Here is a 25,093-nt window from a genome sequence, read left to right as displayed (position 1 = left end):
GAAAAGGCTGTGTTGTAACATGCTATCCCGACCACTGGAAATACATTCATCACTGATAATTGCTGTTGCTGAGAGTTTTCTGAAAGTGACCACCCAAAATGTACCAAACTCATTAAAAAGCAATTTGAATATTAATAATTTCCATGCAGGCAAAATATCCATGAGGAAAATACAAGTTCAGTGTTCAGACATAAATCAAATGGATGGATTACAATTCATTTTCTTATTTGCTCACCCTATGGGGTAAATTTGCAGCAATTTTTATTCAACTTTTTCCCTTATAAATACTTCAGCTAGAACTATCAAATCTATTAATAAAAGTTTGGTCAAATTTTCTTCAACTGACATGCTTTTATTTTTCTCTAAAGTTTAGACACCCATCGTAAATACAATAAAAGCAAAAAAACCCTCGAAATTATAACTAAATTAATTTGGTGGTAAGCTTTTATCACAGATTTAAAGCTGCACCATGTGTTGGGTACATATTAGTGTGCTTTTATATTGGAGCCGGGTGATATTGGAGTGACTCGCTTTACTTTGACTTAATTTACATGCGACATTCATAGAGCGGTGGTAATGCCGAGAATAGTTTCAATGTGACAGACCGATATTTTATCACTAAATTGTAGACCAAAAACCAATTTATCACTTAGACTGGCAGCAGCTTGTGAGAGGAATGACGACAATCTGCGTGGAGTATAGCAACCTTCAAAATGCTATATTGTGCCTGTGCAGTCTCAAAAGTAAAGCTGTTAAAAACACAACTGTCTATATAGCCATAACGTCCTTCTTATTGAGCACCTCGCAAATCATAGCAGAATCCCCTCTGGCATAGTGAAAGATAATATTCAGAAAACAAACCTTTCAAATGGCAGGTAAATAAATTACAACAATTTTGTAATAAAATTGCACACTGCATGCTGATCAAAACAATAATCTCGCTGATGTGATAGCATTTGGCTTGTTTCAGTCTTACATTTTTGAGAGGCTCAAGGGCATCTTTCAAAAAATAAAATGATAATTTTACTGGCAAGGATGCAATCTAGCACATTTTTATGTTTGACTTAAATTATTCTATTTGCCATAACTGCAGTTTCAATTGTCTCAATCTCCAAGCACAGAGCAGAGATGGAAAAGGAAATTAGAGAAGGAGTTTTTTTTCTCCAAAGTCAAGGTAGACTTTGAACATGAAAGGTCAAAAGCTGAAAGACCATGTTCCTTTTTGTGGCAGTTAAATGTCAAAACAAAACTAATCCTAGAGCAATATTTAGACTTTACATTTAATTTTTTTTTGAAGGTGCAGTATCACTATTGTATCATGATAAGCATGCGCTTTGAATCATGACATTATTTTGAATGATACACCCTAATTAATATGAAGCTGAATAAAGAACTAATGTGAGCCAATTAATATACTTGCTTCTGTTTTCTTCTTCACACAGTTAGAAAGCACAGGTTGCCATCATGAAAAAGCTCTCGCGTATCATGACTGCAGTCAGACAGTAGATGAAGAAATAGAGAATCTTCAAGTTCTGAGCATCAAAGCACATACAATCGGAGAATCATACAGCACAGAAGGCAGCCATTCAGCCCTTCATGCCTGTGCTGGCTCTTTGAAAGAGCTATCCAATTATTCTTGCATAGAAAATAGGAGCAGTAGTAGGCCATTCGGCCCTTCTAGTCTGTATCACCATTCAATATGATCATGGCTGATCCTCTATCTCAACACAATATTCCTGCTTTCTCCCCATACCCCTTGATGTCTTTTGTGTCTAGAAATGTATCTATCGCCTTCTTAAAAATATTCAGTGACTTGGCCTCCATAGCTTTCTGTGGTAGAGAATTCCACAGGTTCACCACCCTCTGTGTGAAGAAATTTCTCCTCATCTCAGTCCTAAATGTCTTACTCCGTATCCTGAGACTGTGACCCCTTGTTTTAGACTTCCCAGCCAGGAGAAACACCCTCCCCGCATCCAGTCAGTCCAGCCCAATCAGAATTTTATATATTTCAATGAGATCCCCTCTCATTCTTTCAAACTCTAGTGAATACAGGTCTGGTCAACCCAATCTCTCCTCATTCGACAGTCCTGTCATCCCAGGAATCAGTCTGGTGAACCTTCGCTGCACTCCTTCTATGGCAAATATATCATTTCTTAGGTAAGGAGACCAAAACTGTACACAATACTCCAGGTGTGGTCTCACCAAGGCCCTGTATAACTGTAGTAAGACATCCTTGCTCCTGTACTCAAATCCTCTTGCAATGAAGGCCAACATACCATTTGCCTTCCTAACTGCTTGCTGCATCTGCATGTTTGCTTTCAATGACTGGGACTGGTGTATAAGGACACCCAGGTTCCTTTGTACAGTACATCGACATTTCCCAAGCTATCACCATTTAAATAATACTTTGTCTTTAGGCTTTTCCTACGAAAGTGGATAACTTCACATTTATCCACATTATACTGCATCTGCCATGTTTTTGCCCACTCACTCAACCTATCTAAATTGCCTTGCAGCGTCTTTGCATTCTCCTCACAAGTCACAATCGCACCGAGTTTTGTATCGTCAGCAAACTTGGAATATTACATTTGGTTCCCTCATCCAAATCATTTATATACATTGTGAATAGCTGGGGCCCAAGCACTGATCCCTGTGGTACCCCACTAGTCACTGCCCGCCACTCCAAAAAAGACCCGTTTATTCCTACTCTCTGTTTCCTGTCAGTTAACCAATTTTCAATCCATTCCAGTACATAGCCCAATCCTATGTGCTTTAATTTTGCACACTAACCTCCTATGTGGGACTTTATCAAAGGCCTTCTGAAAATCCAAATACACTACATCCACTGGTTCTCCCTTATCTATTCTATCAGCTATATCCTCAAAAAACTACAGTAGGTTTGTCAAACACGATTTTCCTTTCATAAATCCACGTTGACTTTGTCTAATCTCGTTGATATTTTCTAAGTGTCCCATTGTCACATCCTTTATAATAAACTCTCGTGTTTTCCCTACTACTGATGTTCGGCTAACTGGCCTATAGTTCCCTGTTTTCTCTCTTCCTCCTTTTTTAAATAGTGGGGTTATATTTGCCACCCTCCAATCTACAGGAACTGTTTCATAATCTATAGAGCTTTGGAAGATGACAACCAATGTATCTACTATTTTCATGGCTACCTCTTTTAATACTCTGGGATGCAGATCATCAGGCCCTGGGGATTTATCGGCCTTCAGTACCATTAGTTTCTCCAGCACTATTTTCTTCCTAATAATCATTTCCTTTAATTGCTCTTGCTCACTAGACCCTTGGTTCCCTAGCATTTCTAGGACGTTATTTGTGCCCTCTTCCGTGAAGACAGAACTGAAGTATTTATTTAATTATTCTGCCGTTTCCTTGTTCCCCATTATAAATTCTCCCATTTCTGACTGTAAAGGACCTACATTTATTTTCACTAATCATTTTCTTTTTACATACTTGTAGAAACTTTTGCAGTCAGATTTTATGTTCTTTGCAAGTTTCCTCAGACTCTATTTTTCACCCCTTAATCAATCTCTTGGTCATTTTTTGCTGAATTCTAAACTGCTCCCAATCCTCAGGCTTGCTACTTTTTCTGGCAACTTTGTATGACTCCTCTTTGGATCTAATACTATCCTTAATTTCCTCTTAGCCATGGTTGGGACACTTTTCCTTTTGTGTTTTGCGCCAGAAAGGAATGTCATTCATCATCATAGGCAGTCCCTCAGAATCGAGGAAGACTTGCTTCCACTCCTAAAATGAGTCCTTTGATGGCTGAACAGTCCAATACGAGAGCCAGAGACGCTGTCACAAGTGGGACAGACATTCATCAGGGAAGTGGGGGGGTGGGACTGATTTGCCGCACGCTCCTTCCGCTGCCTGCGCTTGACCTCTTCACACTCGCAGCGTTGAGATTCGAAGAGCTCAACGCCCTCCTGGATACACTTTCTCCACCTAGGGCGGTCTTTGGCCAGCGATTCCCAGGTGTCAGTGGCGATGTCGCACTTTACCAGGGAGGCTTTGAGGGTGTCCTTGTAACGTTTTCACTGCCCACCTTTGGCTCGTTTGCTGTGAAGGAGCACCGCATAGAGCAATTGCTTAGGGAGTCTCGTGTCTGGCATGCGAACTATGTGGCCTGCCCAGCGAAGTTGATCGAGTTTGGTCAGTGCTTCAATGCTGGGCATGTTAGCCTAGGCAAGGACACTGATGTTGGTGCGCCTGTCCTCCCAAGGGATTTGCAGGATCTTGCGGAGACATCATTAGTGATATATCTCCAGTGACTTGAGGTGTCTTCTGTACATCGTCCATGCCTCTGATCCATACAGGAGGGCGAGTATTACTATAGCCCTGTAGATCATGAGCTCGGTGGTAGATTTGAGGGCCTGGTCTTCGAACACTCTTTTCCTCAGGCAGCCAAAAGCTGCACTAGTGCATTGGAGGCGATGTTGAATCTCCGCATCAATGTCTGCCTTTTTTGATAAACGGCTCCCGAGGTATGGGAAGTGGTCCACGTTGTCGAGGGCCATGCCGTGGATCTTGATGACTGCGGCGCAGTGCTGTGCAGCGAGGACAGGCTGGTGGAGGACCTTTGTCTTAAGGATGTTAAGCGAGAGGCCCATGCTTTCATATGCCTCAGTGAATACATCGGCCTCAGAATGTGCGCAGATGCAGGCGTCGTCCGCGTACTGTAGCTCAACGAAAGAGGTTGGGGTGATCTTGTACCTGGCCTGGAGGCGGCATAGATTAAGTAGCATCCCACTGGTTCTGTAGTTTAGTTCCAATCCAGCGGGGAGCTTGTTGACTGTGAGGTAGAGCATGGCAGCGAGGAAGCTTGAGCAGAGGGTTGGAACGATGACGCAGCCCTGTTTGACCCCGGTCCGGACGTGGATTGGGTCTGTAATTGAACCGCTGGTTGTCGTCGTGGAGCAGGCAAAGGACGTTGACAAACTTTTGGGGGCATCCAAAATGGAGAAGGACGTTCCATAAGCTTTCACGGTTGACAGTGTCAAAGGCCTTTGTAAGATCGAAAAAGGCCATGTTCCCTGCATTTTTCCTGCAGCTGTCGCGCTGCAAAGATCATGTCCATTGTGTCCCATAGGGGACAAAATCCGCCCTGTAATTCCGGAAGGAGCTCCTCGGCCACAGGGAGAAAATGGTTGAGAAGAACTTTAGCGACAACCTTCCCAGTGGCTGATATTAGGGAGATTCCACTGTAGTTGTCGCAGTCGGACTTATTCCCCTTTTTAAAGATGGTCATGATCACTGCATCTCTGAGATCTCCCGGCATGCTCTCCTCCCTCCAAATGAAAGAGATGAGGTCATGTATCCGCGCCAACAGTGCCTCTCCACCTTACTTTAGTGAATTCCATCCGCACCCGTAGCCTTGTTATTCTTGAGCTGTTTTATATATAATTGTTGCAATTCATGCATTTGTTCCTTAAATGTTGGCCATTGCCTATCCACCGTCATGGCTTTTAATGAATCTTCCCAATCTATTATAGCCAATTCATTCCTCATACCTTTGTAGTTTCCTTTGTTTAGATTTAGGACCCTAGCTTCAGATTGGACTACTTCACTTTCCATTTAATAAAGAATTCAATCAGGTTATGGTCACTCTTCCCTAAAAGGATTCTGCACAACAAGACTATTACTTAACCCCTTCTAATTGCACAATGTCCAATCTCGGAGAGCCTGTTTCCTAGTAGTCTCCTCAACACACTGGTCTAAAAAAACATCTCATTCACACTCCATGAATTCATTCTCCACAGTATTATTACTAATTTGATTTGGTCAGTCTATATGTAGATTAAAGTCACGTATGATTACTGTCGTATCCTTGTTACATGCATCTCTAATTTCCTGTTTGATGCCGTCCCCTACATCACCACTTCTGTTTGGAGGCCTATAGACAGCTCCCACCAATGTTTTCAACTCACTCCCTTCCTCTTTTTTGTTTTCCTTTTCCAGTATATATCAAATTCCTTTTTGAAAGTTACTATTCTCCTACCATCCTTTCAAGCAGTGCACTCCAGATCACGGCAACACGCTGTGTAATTTAAAAAAATCTTCATGGCCCCTATGGTTCTTTTGCTATGCGAATTGAATTTTGCTCCTCCGTGCTGACATGCTCAAGTCTCACATCAGCTTCAGGTGGTTTGTAGACTTTTGAAACAGTTACAGGGAATTGAGAATCCGAGATTATCAATAATGAATGTAGTCAGTCTTTTCCATGTAACCTGGAATGAGCGCCCTTTCTGTCTATATTGATTACATTGTAGATGTAACTGGACTTATTTCAAATTTACAGCTGCTTGAAATTGAGCTGCATAATATAAATTGATGTAGATTGGACCAAACACAACTAGCTGTAGATGCCAGCTTGAAAATCTGCTCTAATCTGTCCAGTCAGCTCAGTCAGAAAGGACCAGATGATCCTGGCTTCAAATCTCAAGCCTATCGACCTACCACTGGAACTCACTGGGAAGTTACATACTGAATACTCAAAACTGTTGATAACTCAGGAATTTGGAACAAACTTGTAACTTTTCATCAGCTCAAACAGGCAATAAGGGAGGTAAGTATGAGATGTGAAAATATAACCGTTGGACTTGAGTTGTGCAGTGATGACAATAGAGAGTAAAAGCAGACATTCCATCTGTGCTATGCTACAAATGACAAGATTAAACTCAAGTTTTAAAATTATAGAGTGATCCTAATTACAGTAAATGGATACAGTCTGAAGAAGTGTTTCTCATTAACATGATAGCACCTCCGTTGAATTTTAAACTGCAATAACAGTTAGTAATACTGTTATTAAAGAGCATTAACACAAAAAAGATAATCAGTGATCATCTCAATATTCTGAGGTGAATATTTGCAGCACTATATTAGCCAATCACAACATTCACATTGATCTTATACGATCTAAAATATCTGATCATATCTATAGATTTTTTCATCATTTCAATTAATTGAGCATAAATTGTGACAACCATATATTTAAAATATCTATTGAATGAAGCAGCTTCAATTAACATTTTATTCTCAGAACTAAGTAACAGACCTCAAGCTAAAGAATATCTTCATTCGTAGGAGCAGAGGGAAAAATGGCAACAATGTCCTCTTACCTGCCTGCTTCGAATGTGAACCATGTCGGGTCTCGTCCATATCGTCTGAGTGCACTGAGAGGCCAAGAGACCAGCTTTAGTCTGGGATTGTGGATGTCCCAAAGACAGATGTTCTCATATGTTATCTGCAAAGTGCATTCCCCATGTACATCCAGATTAGGAGATGGCATCAAATATACATTGAACCTCTCTGAAAAAGTAAAGCAGACAATTTAGAGACAGCAGTGGCATCTGCCTTTTGTGACAATCCTATTACATTGGAAAGAACGCTACACTATATATTTTTATTTGTTCCTATGAAAGCTAGGATAACCCACAACTCATAACAAGGTACCTACACACAACATTTATGCATTGTCTGAACCTATGGGTTTGAGCAGGTTACAAACGTGGTCTCAATCCTGAGATGTCTTGTATTCTTAAAGGACATTCCAGCTTACGCTTTGGATATGTGGCATACGGGTATATTATTATTTAATGTCTTCAGGGCAATTGAAAAGATCAAGGATCTGAGATCAAGCATTGAGATTATCTGCCTCTTCTGTCACACTTTTTTGAGTTATGCTTCTTATGTGAACATTTAACATTAAAACCACCTTTGTTAATATTTATACGGGCAAATTCATAAAAGCACGATTACATTTATACACTGAATAGTCTTTGATATTTTTGTCCAGAATAGCGACTGTGTGAGTTGGAGGATGATCCTGCAGTTTGAGTATGTGTAGTAAGCACAATTTCCCAGGACATACCATAATTAATGAGCTCACCAAATGATGGCCTGCTTCTCCCTCCATCTCCCACAAAAATTTGCATAGTAACAGTTTCAGGCAGAAGACCTTCAGACTATGCACAGTATTCCCTTGATGCATTTCTAACAACCCTGAATCCCATTTGTTGATAAGAGAATGTTTCTAGTTTGTTCTTGAAACCCATGAAGCTTTCCTCTTCCACCACCCATGCCAGTAATCTGTTCCAGATAATTATGACCCTTTAGATTCCATCTGCATTTCCTATTTTCTTTTGTTGTCTTTAATTTGCAAATATGACTTCTTGCACTTAAATTCTGTATACAGCAGAAAAGCTTACTTGAATCCAATTTATCCAAACCTTTCATAATTTTAAATACTTCTTTCAAATCCCTTCTCAGTGTTCGCTTTCCATGAGAGAAGCGACCTCGGGTAGTTAATCTTTCCTCGTACATCATTTCCTTAAGTTCGGGGTACAATCGTGTAGCCCTCTCTGTACCCCATCTAATAACTGAATATCATTTTTGAAATGGAAACCAAAACTGCACGCAGTACTCCAGATGTGGTTTTACTGGGAAAATTTAGTTTTAAAATGGCAACTCTAGATTTCCATATTATACTCTTTGCATTCCAACATTCTACTTTAGCAACTTGGGAATATTGTGCTGATGGTTTTAAAGACATGCCCACGAAGCTTTCTCTCTTGCTCCAATTCCACAAGTACATTCCCATTTAGTGCATAACCACATCAATCTTCCCTCTGCCAAATCTCTGCTCTGTATAACATTGCATCTGCCATTTTTCCATACACTAATCAAGATTGTAAAGATCCTTATGAACTTTTTATTTGGTATCATTTGCAAATTTGGACACAATTCCTTCCTCTAAATCATCACTGAACCTTAAGACATTCCACTGATACATGGCTGCCAATCAGATATCTGCCTAGAGACAACTACTCAACCAGCCATTTGCCAATCTATTTTAATACTTTCCTATCTGCCCCATGGGATTGGACCTTATGTAATTCCCTATTACGTGTCTGTCATCTCCAAAAAGAAATCCAATAAATCAAGAAATGCCCCCCCCTCCCCCACCACAGAACCGCCCCCCCCCCCCCCCAACTGCTAAAACCATGTTGACTGTCTCATATCCCCTCAAGAATCTTATATTATCTATTAATATTTTCAAACACTTTCCCAACAGTGTAAGTAAGTCTCACTGGTCTATAATTTAATTGTTAATCCCTCACCCCTTTTGTGAAGATGGAAGCCACAAATGCTATTTTCTAATCTTCTGGGATTTGGCCTGAGTTCAGTGAGTGACGAAAAAGATCCTCAAGAGTACTCACAATGTTTGAGCCAATTTCTTCAGAAGCTGGAGATAAAAGTTCAACAACCCCCTACATCCTCTCATGATGTTAAAATGTTTAAGTCTACATTCAACCTTAAACTGTACCATATTTCAAATTTATTTGGTTGTTTTCTTTCCAAAATTACTTGGAGAAGCTTCATACATCTTCAAAAGCTATATTTGAATAAAATTGTCTGATTCTTTTTCAAAAGAGAGGCTTTGTGTGCACATATGCCTGTGTGGAGGGAAAAAATAAAAACCATGGCATTGTACTAATTATACACTTGTTACAACTTTTCTTGGTTTCAAGTTATAAATACTTTATAAACTCAAGACAGCACATGAAGTTGAAAGGGAGATGCATGGTGTTTATTATAGGTTGAACGTTCCTTATCCAGAACTCCCTTATCCGGAACCATTCATTGTCCAGAACCATTCCTGGCCACCGGGTGGCGCATGCACAGAACTCCAACATGAACAAATTGAACAAATTGAAGTCCTTCACTTACGACTCCCGCAATCGCTGGCCTGACCCCGCGATCCACCACTCCACCCTCCTTCCCACCCCATGATCTCTCTGCTGCACTCCCAGCCCCAAGCCAGCCAGCCCCGATATCCCCTTGCTCAGTACCTGTACCATCCAATTTAACGTGACCACCCCTCATTTGGAAAAATCCCTTATCCAGAACAGGCCAGGTCTCGAGGGTTCTGGATAAGGGAGGTTCAACCTGTACCTTTTTATAATTGAGATTAATTGTAAATTAAATAATCAGTTGAATTTTGAAAATAAATAAACCTTCTAATTATCAGGATTATCAACTGTTTTTGTTGATAGCTACTGACATGCTTGAGTCAGAGAAAGGTGGATGACGAAAGCGAGACAGAGACAGAGTTACACCCGCAGGACCGATCATAAAACACTAAACCTACATAGCTCTCTTACAAAGTTAAAGCCATTCTTCCAGACTTAGGGAGCCCTCACCCTTGCTGAGTGCTATGATTATGCAGTAGCATTCCCCAATTCCTATTGACACCAAGAATCCACCACTGAACCTGTTGTGTATGTAGGCACCTTTGGTAATGACTCCACGAGGCAGAGTATGGCACTTAAAATGTGTAAGACTGTAGTCCTTTATTTGCAGCTCCTCGAGTGAGGACACTAAGCTGTGAGCTCCCTTTTATACTGGTTATCTGCAGTGTGCAGGTAACCCTTAGGTTTCAGCAGCAGCACCCTCTTATATACAGGTAAGGTATGTACAGTGTAAGGCATATTCAGTGTTACAGACATCATAGAACAATACAAGCATGCATACATAACAACACTCCCCCCTAAGCATTTTTCAAGTCCTTATTGAAATGACCTGGGAAGGTGATCAGTAGTGGGCTATGGGGTCTAGGGCTGGTCTGGGGCAGGCTGCCAGTGCTAGTGGCTGTGCTGCCCATTGATCACTGTCCCTGTAGTGGGTCTGCTCCCACTGGGTGTGTGTGTGTGTGTGTTTCCTTCCTGGGGCATTACACTAGTTCCAAAGGTCCAGGCTACATGGTCTGGTAGCCAGCTGGACCTGGGGGTCTCCCACGGGGGGATTCCTCTAGCAATTGCATGGTCCCTGTAGAACCCGGTGTCCTTTAACAGTATTCTACTTGTATACATAACATCATGGCTCTGGTCATACATATTCGAGTCTACATTATTGACTGCCTTTACATTGTAAATAACGGCATTTGCATCACTTTTTGGCACCATGGTTTCACCAGACATGGTTACATTAGGCATTTCAAACTCTGTCATAATCATCACACATAACAAGCTTGTTCTTAACCTTACTTACACAAGCAATCATTTCATTTTTCACATTAGTTACACCAGCATCACAATTCATGGTTACATTATCATACTTGCACCCTTTTACTGCATTTTTAGCTTTAAAGTCTCTGTCATCTTTAAGTTGAAACTGTCCCTTTAAATTTTTTTGGTTACCGGTCTCCTTTAAGGGAGCCTTCCAATTGGATTGGCCGCTCAGTGTCATGTGTCGCTCCTCCAATGCTGCCCCTCGTGGTCTTGTCGCAGCCATTTTGATTGTAGGTTCTTCTCCTCGTGGTGCGGCAGCCATCTTTTGGCTCTCCTCCAGGTAGGCTGTAGTGGTCTTTTCTTCCTCAGGTTCGGCCATGGACGTCGGGAGTCCACCTTTCTTGATGATTTTCACCTCTTGGAGTCCTGCCCCGGCCTAGAAGGAGAAGTTTGGGTTTTCGGTCCTGTAGATTTCGCCGCGGTGTGGTCCTGAAGATTTTGCCGAGCAGTCGAGCTGGACAGTGGAATCTCTAGATGCAGTGATGGATCCATGTTCGAAGATGATTGCTGGAGCCCAGAGGCCATCGCTGATTTGGACCGGGTTCATCCAACTTCTTCCCAGTAGCATGGGACCATCGCCGGCAACAATCCACAGGGGGAGTCTGTTCAACACACCACCCTGGGAGACCTGGACGTCCACACTGCCAACAATTTGGATTTTACCTTTCATGTAGGTGAGCAGCTTCGCTTAGACTGGAGACAGTTTTGGTCGAGTGGCGGGATTCATCCAAATTTTTTCAAAGGTTGTTTGGCTCATCACAGACTGGCTCACCCCTGTGTCGATCTCCATGGAAACTGGGACCCCATCAATGTCTACTTCCATCGTCCATGGAGAACTTTTGGTGGAGCAGGTATAAATCCCATCCTCGTCGCCAAGTTGTTGTGTATGTAGGCACCTTTGGTAATGACTCCACGAGGCAGGGTAAGGTACTTAAACTGTGTAGACGGTCGTCCTTTATTTGCAGCTCCTCGAGTGAGGACACCAAGCTGTAAGCTTCCTTTTATACTGGGTTACCTGCAGTGTGCAAGTAATCCTTAGATCTCCAGCAGCAGCACCTTCTGGTGTACAGATAAGGCGTGTACTGTATAAGGGTACATTCAGTGTTACAGACATCATATAATACAAGCATGCATACATAACAGAACCAAATCCCATCTTCTACCACCTTAGCCACAGATTTCCCTTACATGGTAGTACGCTACCCCAGGCTTTCCCTCCACAGGGTAATGTCAGACCAAAGGATCCCTCCAAATAGGGCAAACACCAGCAGCCTCACTCCCAGTGCTGCCATACCCCAAGGCCCCCAAATCCAGGATCATGCGCCGTATAATTTTTTTATTTTTTGCAAATTCCACTGGATGACTTGCCATTAATATAAATATTGTTGCCGACGCCACTAGCAAGTGATACATACCTGTTTGCTCTCTCTGAACACCAGCCATCAGCAAATCAGGTTCCCCCAGCATGATGTCATTGACTCTGCTTCCCAGACACTCCATAAGGAGGAGTTTGCACCATTCCTCTGCCTCAAGTTCTGTGAAAGCACACAGAATTCATGTGATCTGATCTATGGAATATACACTCTGCAGCTATGTCAGCAGGACCTCGATTTTACTTCACAAACCATAAAAAACTCAAAACATTAAACTATTGACCCCAAATTGGAGCTATTTTTTTAGGAATTATGTTTGAATTTGAGGTCAAGCAATGAAGAAGATAACTGAAAGCTTCACGACCATAATTTTGTTCTTGTTTCAGAGGGGAACACCTAAAGTTTATTGTGAATGTTTACCTTCAGACTTACAATTCACTCATGTGGGCAGTGACCAGTTTCATAGGTTCTCGTCATCACTTCGACGATTATCTGACAGTTTAAATGGGCATAAATACAGTGTATACAACAAATGCTATCTTTCCACCTTTAGTGTCTGAAGGAAACTTGAATTGCTATTTTAAGTTCAGGTTATTTGCGGAAGGAAAGAAATTTGTGGCTCATAAACCTTTAAACTTCCGAGCTTTATCTTAATGCTGCTGCTTTTCTACCAGCAAGCCCCAGGGTTTCTATCAGTTTCAGTATAAATCCAGGAAAGATTGGAGGCATTGTCTAGTTATAATGTTTTGAAATGAAGAGGGGTGCATGTTATGCTCCTGGCAGATTCTCAGAAACAATATCTGGAGTCATCATATTGGGGTAGAAATTGCAGACGGTGGCTTCCCGCGGGCGGATGCCTCCGACCTGCAAAAATTCTACGAATTTACCTGGTGGTCCGGGAGGTTCGTTGATTCATGCTCCTGGACCGCTCCGGGTACCCGCGGGTAGAGGCCCACGTATACCAGGGGAGCAGGCAGTTCACCAGTGCCCCTGGGATCATGTGGGCTTGACCAAACAATAAATGGGAATTCCCATTCATGCTTATGGTGATTCCGCATATATGGAATCACCATAAGTATGAATGGAGATTACTTATGAAATACACAAACATGTGAAATAAATAAAAAAATATTTACATATTTAAAGTTAATTAAAATGCCACTTAATTATATATTTTAAACAAAATATAATTTATGAAAAAAAATGGTGGGCTGGATTTTCCGGTCCTGTCCATCTCTGTTTTCACCCCGGCGGGGTGGCAATGGCGGCGATGAGCTCATCTGGGCGGGCGGCCAGCTTCCAGCGCTCCGCCAGAGTTTCAGGGACGGTTTTGGCGGGGCGCAGAGCATTAGCACCCAGAAGAGGCGAGCCAATATGCAACACCAGCTCGATTTTTGACTCCCGTCCGACCCATAGGGCGCCCTGGTGGGAACGCCTGTGAAAGCAGCCATTCCAACCTTTAGCGGCTGCAGTAAGGTAAGTAATGCCGACCTCAGGTCAATGTGATCGTGTTTTCTTTTCTTTTTTTTTTGCGATTTATGTTGTGGTGGCGTGGCCTATATACTGGGAATGTTTTTGGTGGGTTATTTTCATTTTTTTTTACCCCCAGGCCTCTCTTAGTGCGTTCCCAGGCCGGCTGTTTAGCTCAGGATTTTCGCATGCTGAGCTGAACTAGCAACCAAAGAGAGGTGTACAACGCATCCCTTACTGCTCCGCCCCACATTCAGGGCCCAGCAGCCCAATTTTGTTGACTGAGGCGCAAACATTTTCCAGGTGTTATCAGGACCACCCCACTGTCATTAATGCCCCAAAATCCTAAAAGCCGAAAATCAAGCCCATGTTTTAACTGGGCTAAGAATAAACATACCATAATGGACAGGGTTGTTAATGAGTGATAAAAATGTATTTTTCTATTTTTAAAAACTCTTACATTAGAAAAAGCAGGTCTTATGCCTGCTTTTACCAGGTGTACGAGTTTCAAGGGCATTTGCTGGACAGAAGTTGGGCAAATAGCCCAAACTCCACCCGTGGAGGCCCTTTTCATTTGGATGCATGCCTAAACCCGGAACTTGCGTGGCCCCTACGGGCGTGTGCACACTTCATACGTACCCATAGAGGTCTCAAATTCAGCCCCAATATAAATGAAACTGCATCAATGGAGCTACCACTATGAATTTAATATCTCCAAGTTTGCAGATGACACTAAGCTGGGTGGCAGTGTGAGCTGTGAGCAGGATGCTAAGAGGCTGCAGGGTGACTTGGACAGGTTAGGTGAGTGGGCAACTTCATGGCCGATGCAGTATAATGTAGATAAATGTGAGGTTATCCACTTTGGTGGCAAAAACAGATAGGCAGAATATTATCCGAATGGTGACAGATTAGGAAAAGGGGAGGTACAACGAGACCTGGTTGTCATGGTACACCAGTCATTGAAAGTTGGCATGCAGGTACAGCAGGCGGTGAAGGCGGCAAATGGCATGTTGATCTTCATAGCGAGAGGATTTGAGTATAGGAGTAGGGAGGTCTTACTGCACAGGGCTTTGGTGAGGCCTCACCTCAAATATTGTGTACAGTTTTGGTCTCCTAATCTGAGGAAGGACATTCTTGCTATTGAGGGAGTGCAGCGAAGGTTCACCAGACTGATTCCCGGAATGGCAGGACTGACATATGTAGAAGACTGGATCGACTAGGCCGACTAGGCTTATATTCACTGGAATTTAGAAGAATGAGATGGAATCTCATAGAAACATATAAAATTCTGATGGGACTGGACAGGTTAGGTGCAGGAAGAATGTTCCTGATGGTGGGGAAGTCCAGAACCAGGGGTCACAGTCTAAGGATAAGGGGTAAGCCTTTTAGTACCGAAATGAGGAGAAACTACTTCGGTCGGAGAATTGTGAACCTGTGGAATTCTCTACTACAGAAAGTTGTTGAGGCTAGTTCGTTGGATATATTCAAAAGGGAGTTAGATGTGGCCCTTACGGCTAAAGGGATCAAGGAGTATGGAGAGAAAGCAGGAATGGGGTACTGAAGTTGCATGATCAGCCATGATCTTATTGAATGGTGGTGCAGCTCGAAGAGCCGAATGGCCTACTCCTGCACCGATGTTCTATGTTTCTATGAATTTTTCTATCCCCCCTCCCCCCCCACCCCACCCCCAACCCCAGCCCCTGCCCTGCCATCAGAAGCCTGTCAGACTTAGTCAGGCAAACACACGGACTGAACAATCACATTCCGACTGTCACCATGCATCTAAAGTGTCAGGGGGGTCTCAGACTATTCCAAGCCTGGGCGGCCTCCCATCTTCCACCCTACATAAACTTGAGACCGTCCAAAACTCTGCTGCGCGTATTCTAACTCACTGACCTACATTGACACCCGGTCCGGCAATGCCTCGATTTTAAAATTCACATCCTTGTTTTCAAAACCCTCCACGGCCATGTCCTTCCCTAGCTCAGCCATACAACTCTTCAAGATCTCTGCGCTCCTCCAATTCTGGCCTCTTGCTCCACCATTAGCGACCGTGCCTTTAGCTGCCTATGCCCCAAGCTCTGGAATTCTCTTCCGAAACCTCTCTATCCTCCTTTAAGGCATCCTTAATACATAACTCTTTGACCAAGCTTTTGATTATCTGTCCTAATAGCCCCTTGCATGTCTCGGTGTTAAATTCTGTTTGATAACACTCCTATGAAGCGTCTTGAGATGTTTTATTAGGTTAAAGGCCTAACACCATCTCCAGTTGCACAGCAATGTTCTGCTGTGAAACAGTATAATGAGTCCTATTTGAGAGACTAACGACTATTTGATCGATGAATGATAATCAGTCCTTTTGCCTCTGGCTGTTTTTTCCTTCTCTTCTGGTAAGGTGCTGGGAACAGCTTCAGGCAATCGCATCTCCATTATTTTTCCTGAGTCTTTATCGATGAGTCTAGACACACAGCCTCAGCAGGCGATTCGACAATGAAGAGCATTAAAGCTAAACCTTCATCAGACTTACAGTCACATGTACTTTACAGCAAAGATAATTTCATAGTGGTCAGTAACAAGAACCCTGATGAATATTTTCTCTCCCAACTGAAGTCCAAGAAACAAACCTAGGGCCACCATGTACGACTCAGTATAACTAGGACTGTAGAAAGGGCTTTAAACTAAATAGTAGTGGAGTGGGTTCAGGTGAGCAGAAATTTTAAAAAGTCAAAGAGAAAGAAGACGACAATAGGGCAGATAACAATGGGCGAAATGATAACCAAAGTGTGACAGGAAGGGACAGAATGTATAAAAATAAGAGTTTATCAGAAAGTGGGGTCGCGGCAGGGAAAATGGTAAAAAGACAAAATTAAAAGCTCTTTATCTGAATGCATGCAGCATTCGTAACAAGATAAATGAGTTGATGGCACAAATAGATATAAATGGGTATGATCTGATAGCCATTATAGAGATGTGGCTGCAAGGTGACCAAGGCTGAGAACTGAATATTCAGGGGCATTTGACAATTCTGAAGGATAGACAGAAAGAAAAAGGAAGTGGGGTAGCTCTGTTAATAATGAGATCAGTGCAGTAGTGAGAAATGATATTGGCTCAGAAGATCAAGATGTAGAATCAGTTTGGGTGGAGATAAGAAATATCAAGGGAAAGAAGTCACTGGTGGGAGTAGTTTTTCGGCCCCCTAACAGTAGCTACACTGTAGGACAGAGGATAACTCAAGAAATAATGGAGGCTTGTAAGAAAGGTACTGCAATAATCATGGGCAACTTTAATATTCATTTCGGATTGGACAAATCAAATTGGTAAAGATAGCCTTGAGGACGAGTTCATAGAGTGTATTCAGGATGGTTTCTTGGAACAATATTTTGTGGAACCAACCAGGGAGCAGGCTATCTTAGATCTGGTACTGTAATGTGTAATGAGATAAGATTAATTAATTATCTCACAGTAAAGGATCCTCTAGGAAAGAGTGATCATAGCATGTTAGAATTTCTAATTCTGTTTGAGGGTGAGAAATTTGGGTCAGAAACTAGTGTCCTGAACTTAAATAAAGGCAATTAAAAAGTTATGAACACAGAGTTAGCTAAAGTGGACTGGGAAAATAGATTAAAGGCTAAGATGGTAGATAAGCAGTGGCAGACATTTAAGGAGATAATTCATAACTCTCAGCAAAGATACATTACAGTCAGAAAGAACGACTGTATGAGAAGGATGAACCATCTGAGGCTAACTAAGGAAGGTAAGGATGGTATCAAATTGAAAACAAAGTCACACAATGTTGCCAAGATTAGTGGGAGACCAGAGGATTGGGAACATTTTAAAAACCAGCAAAGGGCAACTAAAAAACTAATAAAGAGAGAGAAGATGGATTATGAGAGTAAACTAGCAAGAAATATAAAAAAAGACAGAAAGAGCTTCTACAGGTATATAAAAAGGAAGAGGGTAGCTAAAGTAAACATTAGTTCCTTCGAGAATGAGACTGGGGAATTAATAATGGGAAACAAGGAAAGCAGAGGCTTTGAATAAATATTTTGTATCGGTCTTCACAATAGAAAACACTAAAAACATCACAATAATAGATAATTAAGGGGCTATAGAGAGGCGGGATCTTAAAACAATCTCTATCACTAAAGAAAAAGTACTCGGTAAAATAATGGAACTAAAGGTGGACAAGTCCCCTGGACCTGATGGCCTGCATCCTAGAGTATTAAAAGAAATGGTTGCAGAGATAGTGGATGCATTGGTTGCAATCTATCAAAATTCCCTGGAGTCTGGAGAGGTCCCAGCGGATTGGAAAACTGAAAATGTATCGCCATTATTTAAAAAAGGAAGGAGACAGCAAACAGGAAACGATAGACCAGTTAGCCTAACATCTATCATTGGGAAAATGCTCGAGTCCATTATTAAGGAAGCAGTAGCAGGACATTTGGAAAATCATAATGCAGCAAAGCAGAGCCAGCATGGTTTTATGAAAGGGAAATCATGTTTGACTAATTTTCTGGAGTTCTTTGAGGATGTAACAAGCACGGTGGTTAAAGGGGAACCAGTGGATGTGGTGTATTTGAATTTCCAGAAGTCATTCGATAAGGTGCCACATAAAAGGTTACTGCACAAGATAGAAGTTCACGGGGTTGGGGGTAATATATTAGCATGGATAGTGGATTGGCTAACGAACAGAAAACAGGGAGTGGGAATAAATGGGTAATTTTTCGGTTGGCAAACGTTAACTAGTGGGGTGCCACAGAGATCGGTGCTGGGGCCTCAACTTACAATCTATATTAATGACTTGGATGAAGACACCGATTGTAATGTAGCCAAGTTTGTTGATGATACAAATATGGGTAGGAAAGCAAATTGTGAGGAGATCACAAAGGGCTCAATTTTGCCAAGCCTGTTTTCTGCAGTATTGCCAGAATTACGTCTGTTTTTCTTGGTCAGAAATGTGCCAAAAATATTTTGCCAAAATTTCCCCGATGTATAATTCAAGTTTGACACCGCGCAGCGTGTCCAGTCACCTCGGGGGATGGAGAATGCTATCTGCGCCAAAAAAACCATGCCGCATCTTCTGCACATGTGCAACAACAAAAAATGAAGTTTTTGATGTTATATCAATGGATGCGGATGTGCAGTACAGCTCCGGGTTGGCAATCGGCCATTTTAGAAGAGCCAGTTGTGTGTGTGAGAAGGAGTGCTGTGTGAAAGCATTGGAAAAATCGGATCTGCAGCAACACAAGATGCAATGCGGTGCCAGGACCAATAATTTCTTACAGGAAGAAGTGGAGGCACTAGTTACTATGATTGAGAACAGATGGCAGGAGCTGGACACCAGCAGAGGTCACATAAAAGTTCCACCAAAAGAAATGAAGAAAAGCTGGAACCAAGTTGCAGAAAATTACTGCGCAATGGGTGACCACCACGAGATCTGGTCGTCAGTGTAAAAATAAATGGCAAGACCTTGGTCAATTAGTTAGTTGTAAGTAATATTTTCATTTATTCAATGGAATTGCAATTGTAAATGTGACCAGCTGTATATATCCAACCCAGCAGAAAGACACCTACTCTAAAAAGTTGCATTTCATCTTTGCAGAGGAAGGTAGCACATAATAAAAGGGAAAGAACTCGAACAGGAGGAAGCCCAGCAAATCTGCAGCCACTGACACCCTTGGAAGAGAGGGTCGCTGCTTTGATGGGTCCTGCCTAGAAAAAAGCAACCACCACTGCACAAGCTGGGCCCACACTTGAGGGAAAGGGTGGTCCTGCAAATTCCACAGTCTGGCTTTGCTAAATGTAATTACTGTGCGAGTTAGCCATGCTTTGGTTCCTGGCGATGTCTCCATCAGCTACGCTTGATGCAATGTGCTATCAATCATCATGTTCGTTCAAATCAATCTGTTGCCTGCACTATGTGAGCCTACTCATGCCATCCACCCTGCCCCCACCTCTGCTGCTAACCATTTGTCTGTATTCTGTTATATTTTTCAGAACTTGAGGCCAACCCTGGCAATGCAGACGAAGATTCAGTCGAGGATGAGCCTGAAGAGACAACTTCTTCCAATTCTACCCTCCAGACCATGAGCATGGGGGTGAGGGATAGAGGGACGGGGTGGAGATGGATGAAGCCCCCGCTGTTTTACTGACTTTGGTGGAGGTACAGGTGCCATCCATTGAGGTGCCAGCCCATCCGTGACTAGTGATTTGAGTGTTGGTGGGACATTCCATGGTTTCCGAACATCCGAGGCTGTGGGTCCCAGTGGTTGGGTGCAGTGAGGCACACCCAGAGCCCCACCTTCTGACACTGTAGTTTCCAGTGGTGTGGTACAGCAAGACACATCCAGGGCTCCACTTTCCGAGGCTGTGGGTTCCAGTGGTAGGGTGTGAGCCAAATCCATGGGGAGGAGGGGAAGGAGAGCTCAACAGCGCTCTCCTGAGGTGCAGGATCTAACAGATGTGGTTCAGATGATGGAAATGAGTGGGGAGAGCATTGACCTTACGCGATCACTCCTGGACATCATCAGTAGGGTGGGTGATGAGGTAGCGGGACTGTTGGGAGAAGTAACAGCAATCTCACAAGAAATGGGGACGATATCAGGGACCATGAGTGAGGAAATATCTCAGTCAGCTGAAACCATGTCAGTGACCATGAGGGAGGGAATGTCACAAGTAGCTGATGCGCTGTCAGTGAACATCAGGGAGCGAATGTCAGAGATGGTGCAAACACTATTACTGAATATGAGGGAGAGAATGTCACAGGTAGTTGAGACAGTTTTGCTCAACATGAGGAAGGAATGTTGCAGGTCATTGAGACAGTGTCAGGGCGCATCAGGGAGGGCATGTTGGAGTTTCCTGCTGCAATAAGAGAACACGCGTGGACCCCGCGCTCATTGACAGAATCAACTGTCACTCCCACTCCAATCCCCAGACCAGCCTCTGAAAACCACCAAACCAGGCCCTCCACATTGCCACCTGGGCCCTCCAACTTGCTGCCTGCACACCCTCCTCAACAAGTGACACTACCAGAGATCTTAGAAATAATAAGCTTGGTACCAATCCCAGAAAGATCTGCGGGCAGGGGTGGTGGAGTCGCCAAGAACAAGCGCGGCGGGCAGTCTTAGAATAAGTTGGAGGAGAGATGGGTGCAGCCTTTCTTTGCTGCTGCTGATGTTGTTGTTGTTACTGTTATAACTGTTGTTCTCATATTAAAAATTTTTGTAAGTTATGTAAATTTACAAGTTTAAAAGTTAGTAAGTGAGTTTAAAAGTTAGTAAGTGATCCTAGAGTTTGTAAGTGATCTTGAAATTTATAAGTGATCATAACTGCAAACTTTAAAGTTTGATACAAGAATAATGTTCTTAAATTAAGTTAAGTACAAAGAACTTTGTTAAACTTTTGAATAAAATATATTTTACATTAAATCTGAATCATTTACATAATTTGTTCCATTCTTAACACAACTTTTAGAACTCAAGAATCATCATTTCCATCATTTTTCCATTAACACAACACAACATTACGGAACAGGTCCAAACAGTAAACATGGTGCATGTGGAATAGTTGCTGCTGAGCGTTCAGGTAGCAAGGCGTTCACGGATGAGCTGCTGGCGCAAGATTCGAGCAACCGTTAAAGGGGCACGATGGCCCGCCCTCCTCTGCCATTGTGCTTCGGGTTCAGGTACTTGCATGGCTTCCTCGTCCTCATCCTCCTGCTCATCATCTGCATCTTCCTCATCAACATCAGCCATTCTCATCGCAGGTGGGTCTTCTCCTACCAGCTGCTGCTGCCTCATGATGGCTAAGTTATGCAGCATGCAGCACACAACAGTGAACTGACCGACAGTCTCAGGGGAGTACAGCAAGTAGCCTCCGGAATGGTCCAGGCATCGGAAACGCTGTTTCAAGATGCCAATGATCCTCTCTATGATGTTGCGCGTTGCAATGTGCGACATGTTGTATTCCAGGTCAGCATCCGTCCGGGTTATGCATAGGGGCCATATGAACCAGATAGCAAGACCGTACCCAGCAGCCAGCTCAGCCCTTCTGGCTGCTGCTGCTGAAACATGGCAGATATAACGCTCTCGCTTAGGATGAATGCATCATGCATGCTCCCATGGTATCTTGCATCGACTGACATGTTGCGATGCATGTCGTCACACATGAGCTGTACATTAATGGAGTGGAAGCCTTTTCTGTTCCTGTACATCTTGGAATCTTCCAAAAGTGCTCGCAAGGCGATGTGGGTACAATCAATACAGGCCTGTACCTTTGGGAAGCCAGCAATCCTAGAGAAGCCCTATCACGCATTGCTTGGGCGGTATGGGGAACTTTAGTAATTATTCCTCCATGCATATACTGCAGCTGTCACCTGCCGAATGCAGACATGTGTTGCATGTTGAGAGATGGTGCACACATCCCCAGTTGTAGCTTGAAACGATCCGGAGGCATAGAATGAAAGTACAGCTGTAACCTTCACTTCAACTGACAAAGCAGTCCTCCTGATGCTTTTAGGTTGCAGGTCTGCTTTCACCAACTCACAGATCTCAGTCACAATTTCTTTGCGGAAACGCAGCCTTCGGATACAGTCTGCATCACTCAAGTGCAGGTATGAATGCCTGTCTCGATATACCCGACATGAGTAAGGCCTCCATGTCTGGGCGCAGGGCCGATTCTGACGGCCGACGCTACGACCCCCTCCAGCCCTGCTTGAAGACGTTCGCCGGTGGCTTGTGCGTAAAAAAAAAATAAAACTTCAGAAATCCAAGTCATTTCCACGTACACCGTTGAAAGGTAAAAAAAGTTGAACTTTATTATGGATATTTCAAGTGTTAGTGACTCCCACCAAAAACTATGAAGAAAAATAATGCCGTCTTTCAGCGCTGATTTTTCAATGCGTGCTGCTTTCTGTTAACTCACCAGAAGATTTTTCAGGAGTGGCCAGATATGCCGACCTAGGATAAAAAAATTTGGGGCAAACTGCGAAAAATGCTGAAAACTGCCGTAAACATGTCGTCAGAAAACCTACGGTAGAAAAGTCGTAACTAAACCAATTACACCAGCGCAGATTCCAGGGGGGAACTTGGAATTAAATAATTATGCCAGAAAAAATGGTACGCGCCAAAAAAACGGTGCAAATGACCCGGGAAAATTGAGCCCAAAACAATCTGCAAAGGGATATAGACAGGCTAAGTGAGTGGGCAAATATTTGGCAGATGGAGTATAATGTGGGAAAACGTGAGGTTATCCACTTTGACAGAAATAATAAAAAAGCAATGGAGAGATATTATAAAATGCTGCAGTACAGAGGGACCTGGGGGTCCTTGTGCATGAAACACAAAAAGTTAGTATGCAGGTACAGCAAATAATCAGGAAGGCAAATGGAATGTTGGCCTTTATTGCAAGGGGGATGAAGTATAAAAGCAGGGAAGTCCTGTGAAGGTTGACTTATGAAGAAAGGTTGAGTAGGTTGGGCCTATACTCATTGGAATTTAGACGAATGAAAGGGGATCTTATTGAAACATATAAGATACTGAGAGGGCTCGACCAGGTAGATGCAGAGAGGATGTTTCCACTCATGGGGGAATCCAGAACTAGGGGGCAGAGTATAAGAATAAGGGGTCGCCCATTTAGAACTGAGATGAGGTGGAATTCTTCAGAGGGTCGTAAATCTGTGAAATTCTCTGCCCAGAGAGCTGTGGAGGCTGGGACATTGAATATATTGAGGATGGAGATAGCCAGATTTTTGAATGATAATTGAGCGAAGGGTTATGGAGAGTGGCCAGGGAAGTGGAGCTGAGCCCAAGATCAGATCAGCCATGATCTTATTAAATGGCAGAGCAGGCTCGAGAGGCCAAATGACCTACTCCTGCTCCTATTTCTTATGTTCTTATGTTCTTATGATGTTCTTAGTACATCAAATAAAGTTTTTACCACCACAATTTTACCTGGAAAATATTCCAAGTATTGGTCACTCTTCACGTGAAGAAGTGCTTCCCCAACATCAACCCTCATCTTTAACCAGTTTGTCTCTATGTCCATTTGCCCTATGACCATGCACTAATTTGAAATAGTGCTCAGATTTAGATACTTCTAGAAGATCTTCACTTATTCACTTCCTTTTAGGACTGATGAGTTAAGCCTATCCAATTTTCCTCATAATAGTCCTCTGACACCATTGATTGGTGCTACTTCTGGGTCTTAGATGTTTTCCTTGTGCCTCTGTGACCAGAACTGAATGGTAGAGTGTTCAAGGTGTAGGCTAAACAGAACACTGTACAGCTTCAGGAAGGTGACCACTGACTCATACTGGAGCACCCCACACCTTCTGCTGCTCAGTGCTTTCAGTGGAACAATGAGAGAGACTAGGAGAGAAAGTTAAGGAGAGGAGTGAAATTTGTCTTTGCCGATAGCAACTTGGCAGCTCGTTTTACACTCTGCCCTATTGTCTTTTCCACTGAAATAATTGGGCAGAGAATAAAATGGGCTTCTAATTTGCTGCATTTTAAACTGCCACCCACCCCACCCCTCAAAATTTCTGTACCCACCAATAGCACAAGCACCACAACCAATGAATGATCAGAACTGAAGAGTTGCCTATTTATCTCTCTTGTCTGCTTTTTAAATGCTAATTCAATTTAATGTTTACATTTTCTGTGTATTATTGCTCGTGTGCCTTCAAACAGGAACATTGGTAAAACTGGCAACAGCTTTCCTTCCTGTAACCAGCCTGTGCTGTTTTGTTCAGCTTACGCAAGGTTCTGATTTAAGCAAAGTACAAAAGTGGTGCAGTCCGCAGTAGCCGGTAGGGAGGGTGTTGTACCACCTCTACGGATGTTAGTGCAGTGTGGGCATAATGGTTTTTATTTTGCTATTTTAAAGTTGTATTCTTGATATCTTTGACTACTCAGGTAAAGCTGTGAACAAATATAATGGTAAAGACTTAAGTATTTATTTTACTACTTCGACAGTTCACACAATTAGTTGAGAAAAGTATGTGACACCTACCTGACTCACATGCAAAGGTTTTTGAAGTATCATCACTGAAAATGATGAGTACAGCATGCCTCTTAGTGCCATTTGGTAGCCTTGTCACATTCTTTATATTACTGAGGTCTGTTACCTGAAAGATCAACATTTTGCACTTCAGATTAC

General features: G+C 42.8%; 1 protein-coding gene across 2 annotated transcripts in view; it reads right to left on the bottom strand.

Moving 5' to 3' along the window:
• Window positions 1-25,093, bottom strand: part of LOC139277017 (docking protein 5-like) — a 474,689-nt gene that overhangs the window by 198,078 nt on the left and 251,518 nt on the right. For both annotated transcript variants that reach the window (XM_070895017.1, XM_070895019.1), the window contains 3 exons: window positions 24,947-25,061; window positions 12,509-12,628; window positions 7,143-7,332 (listed from right to left, as the gene is read on the bottom strand). In XM_070895017.1, coding sequence (XP_070751118.1) covers window positions 7,143-7,332; window positions 12,509-12,628; window positions 24,947-25,061 — 425 coding nt within the window. The remainder of the gene's footprint in view (window positions 1-7,142; window positions 7,333-12,508; window positions 12,629-24,946; window positions 25,062-25,093) is intronic.

Source organism: Pristiophorus japonicus, chromosome 12 (genome assembly GCF_044704955.1).
Source record: "Pristiophorus japonicus isolate sPriJap1 chromosome 12, sPriJap1.hap1, whole genome shotgun sequence".
NCBI classification, from domain to species: domain Eukaryota; kingdom Metazoa; phylum Chordata; class Chondrichthyes; family Pristiophoridae; genus Pristiophorus; species Pristiophorus japonicus.
Note: the sequence above shows the minus strand (reverse complement) of the source record. Positions and strands in the feature narration are given on the sequence as shown.